Here is a 3,700-nt window from a genome sequence, read left to right on the forward strand (position 1 = left end):
TTGACAATGTTACATCATATTCTTATCAACAGTTTATAATGATGCCCTCTTTTAAAAGATTTATCTCTAAAGTATTTATATGTATTTACATCTAAGTATATGTCATGTATGGACAGGTGCTCATGGAGTCCAGACAAGGGCATTGGATTCTCTGGACCTGGAATTACAGGCAGAAGTAGGTAGTTGCTCGATGTGAATGCTGCTAACTAAACTTGGGTTCTATAGAAGACATGGGAACACTGTTAACTGCTGAGGAATCTCTTTAGCCTCTTTAAATCCATCCAACTTTGTTATCTTTTGATTTTTTTTTTACAAAATATTTTTTCACATGTGTCAAGTCATAGTTCACAATAGTTTCAATGTATAATTTTCTTATGATTGTTCATGTTTAGCACTTATTCATATCTGTTTGACTTTAGGCTAGTTGTACTGCTGATGTAAAATGGGCTTCTATAACTTGGGGATTCTCCTATTCTGTTAATACAATTGTAATTTACAGTTTCTCCCATTTCCTCCTTCAGGTAGAATTGCCAACAACAGCCAATGGAAGGAGTGAATCAGTCTGTGGTATCAGAGTTTGTATTTCTGGGACTCACCAACTCTTGGGACATCCAATTATTTCTTTTTGTGTTCTCCTCCATCTTTTATGTAGCAAGCATGATGGGAAACTCCCTCATCGTGTTTACTGTGGCATCTGACCCTCACTTACATTCTCCTATGTACTTTCTGTTGGCTAACCTCTCCTTCATTGATTTGGGTATTTCTTCTGTCACTTCCCCCAAGATGATTTGTGACCTATTTAGAAAGCATAAAGTCATCTCTTTTAGAGGCTGTGTCACTCAGATCTTCTTCATCCATGTCATTGGTGGTGTAGAAATGGTTTTACTCATAGCCATGGCCTTTGACAGATATGTGGCCATATGTAAGCCTCTCCATTATCTGACCATTATGAGCCCAAAGATGTGCATCTTGTTTTCGGTAGCTTCCTGGGTTGTTGGCTTTATTCATTCTCTGGTTCAGCTGGCTTTTGTAGTAAACTTACCATTCTGTGGACCAAATGTGTTGGACAGCTTCTACTGTGACTTTCCCCGGTTCATCAAACTTGCTTGCACAGATACATACAGACTGGAATTACTGGTCTCAATCAATAATGGATTCATGTCTGTAGTCTCATTCTTCATACTGATCATTTCCTATATTGTCATCATATTTACTGTTCAAAAACACTCTGCAAGTGGTTCCTCTAAGGCTCTGTCTACACTTTCAGCTCATGTGACTGTGGTGGTCTTATTCTTTGGTCCTATTATGTTTTTCTATACATGGCCTTCTTCCACACACTTGGATAAGTTTCTGGCCATATTTGATGCAATTGTCACCCCTTTTCTGAACCCTGTGATTTATACATTCAGGAACCAAGAAATGAAAATGGCAATGATGAGAGTATTTAACCAGATAATGGGTTATAGACAAATTATTAAACTTGACCTGTGAACATTAACTGAGCACAGAAGTTCATTGTTAACTAATTACTGAGTACAATATTTCTTTGCTTATTTTGATAGTTATTTACATGATATATGCTGTTTTGTTTTATACTTAGTAATAAGGGACAATAGTCTTGGAAACACAAATTAAATATATTTATATCTCAAAATACAATGAAGCTCAATTCCTAAGGAATAATATCTACATGATGTGAACTCTTAGAAAGAAGAAAGATGTACATTTTAAGGTCTTCAGAACATGAAGAACTCTTCTTTAAAAGTATTTATTTGTATTTTAAGATTATGTTTATTTGTGTGTGTACTTGCATGTGTAAGTGCGGGTCCCTTTGGAGTCTAGGAGAGGGCATTGATGTGTTGATGGTAGAAGTTAAGGTCTTTTCAACCAACCACCTGAATTAGGTGCTGGGAACCAATTTTGGGTCCTCTGAAATAGTAGTGCAATCACTTAAAAGGTGAGCCATCTCTGTAGACTCTGTCATTTTTTAATGGAACTGTTTGGATAAGAAAAGACTTCTTGTTACATATCACAGAACATTTATACAAGAATTATTGAACTGGGTCATTTTTCCATGTGTGCATCTTGCATACTGCCTGATTCCTCTTTTGGGCTTTCCCAGTTATGGAAGGAAGTTAGAATTTTTGAGTGCACATCAGAGTCTTACATTTGTATATTCTTGGGTAGAAACTGTGTGAGTTATGTTTGGAACAACAAACAGGTGCCAAGGAAACGTGTTGATTTTTCTTCTGATTATAGTAGACTACTCAAAGGTATTTAATACCATTTACCTTTTTGTATGTTTTTCATCTTACTTTTTAATTTTGGCTTCCCATACCACTCCAAGGGAAGTTTGGGTGACATTTAGATGGTGGAATATTGTTGGAATCAAATTAATATTCATTTCTCTTAGCATGCTGGTGTTCTACAAATTTATGGGACCACTAATATTCTTAGAGTTTCCTTCCTTGCTATCAATCTCTTCTTTTAGTTCCCCCATGTCCCAAGTCAGTTGCAAGTGTATCTTTGTGATAAAAGTCACAGGAATTGACCATACTGAGATAGACACTGCATTTCTGGACCCTCACCAAAACTACTTTCAGATATCCTTCTGTTGCTAGGAGTCATGGGGATCCTGTGGCTAGTGTCCCATAGAATCAGTCCCCTCATATGCTCTAGCAGATCATAGATAGTGTAGATGTTAGAGTGGTCCAACCCAAGGACAAGGATGTGGGCCTGGCAGTTGCTGAGCTGGTCAGTCCGAGTCACTGGGATCACCACATTCAGGTGAGGGGCAGGTCCAGATCTTCTAGGCCCATGCAATCAGGGCAAGCTCTCCCATGCTCATGGTGAGGGGTGGAGCCATCTCCCCTGAGTATAGGGGTATGGAGAGTTAGTTCTTTCATGAGGGTTGGGACCAGCTTTCTTGCTGCAGTGTCTAGAGAGGGCAATATCAGATATTCCAAGGCCAGTGAAGGGTAGGGCTGATATGGTTCCTATGATGTTCCTGTGATAACATGGGGCATGAACATCAACACAGATCCTAACTTTAGCAGGACCATTGACCCAGATGTGGCCCTCAGCTGCAGCTTGGGTCAGACATCACCATGGCCCCAGTGGCAACACAGGTCACCCAGATCACTATAGCCCCAGCAGCAGCATAGCTCTCAGACACCAACATGGTATCTGGTGGCTGACCAGACCCTGGGCTTCCACACAGTCCGGGCCTGAGATGTTGCCTAATATCATGTCTGGGTCCATGGCTCTGATGCATCCAGGGTCTGGTTTGATGTCCATGGCTTCTATTACCACAGGCATTACTTCTTATACTTCATTTACATATCTATATTGATTTGCTCCAATGTTGAATCCTACTCAATAGTTACCTGGTGCTAATCCTTTTAAGTTTGGGTAACAGCAGAGCTCCAAACACCTATTCAATTAAGGTGGGACCAAGCAACCCACACCAAGGAACACTGCTAATGACCTATTTCCCAATGCCTTGGTCTCATTACAAGGTCAAAACATGAATAAACAATACACTATAACCCCTATAAAAATTAATACTCTCATAAAGATCAATGTCCCCTCAATAAAGCAACTTAGATGATGCACAAGTAAATGAATTTAAAATAGCAACAATAAAAATGTTTGAGAACTCTGATTATGAATAAATGATGAGATGAAGACAGAGATAATG

General features: G+C 39.1%; 1 protein-coding gene across 1 annotated transcript; it reads left to right on the forward strand.

Annotated features, from left to right (window-relative positions):
• Positions 1-543: 543 nt before the first annotated feature.
• On the forward strand, positions 544-1,491 carry LOC100757639 (olfactory receptor 4F15). Its single transcript, XM_027420897.1, has one exon. It carries the CDS (start codon positions 544-546, stop codon positions 1,489-1,491), a length of 948 nt encoding a protein of 315 aa, XP_027276698.1.
• The last annotated feature ends 2,209 nt before the right edge of the window (positions 1,492-3,700 follow it).

Source organism: Cricetulus griseus, chromosome 6 (genome assembly GCF_003668045.3).
Source record: "Cricetulus griseus strain 17A/GY chromosome 6, alternate assembly CriGri-PICRH-1.0, whole genome shotgun sequence".
NCBI classification, from domain to species: Eukaryota; Metazoa; Chordata; class Mammalia; order Rodentia; family Cricetidae; genus Cricetulus; species Cricetulus griseus.

Coding starts and splice junctions, on each gene's coding strand:
- LOC100757639 (XM_027420897.1), top strand. CDS start 544: ATGGAAGGAGTGAATCAGTCTGTGGTATCAGAGTTTGTATTTCTGGGA.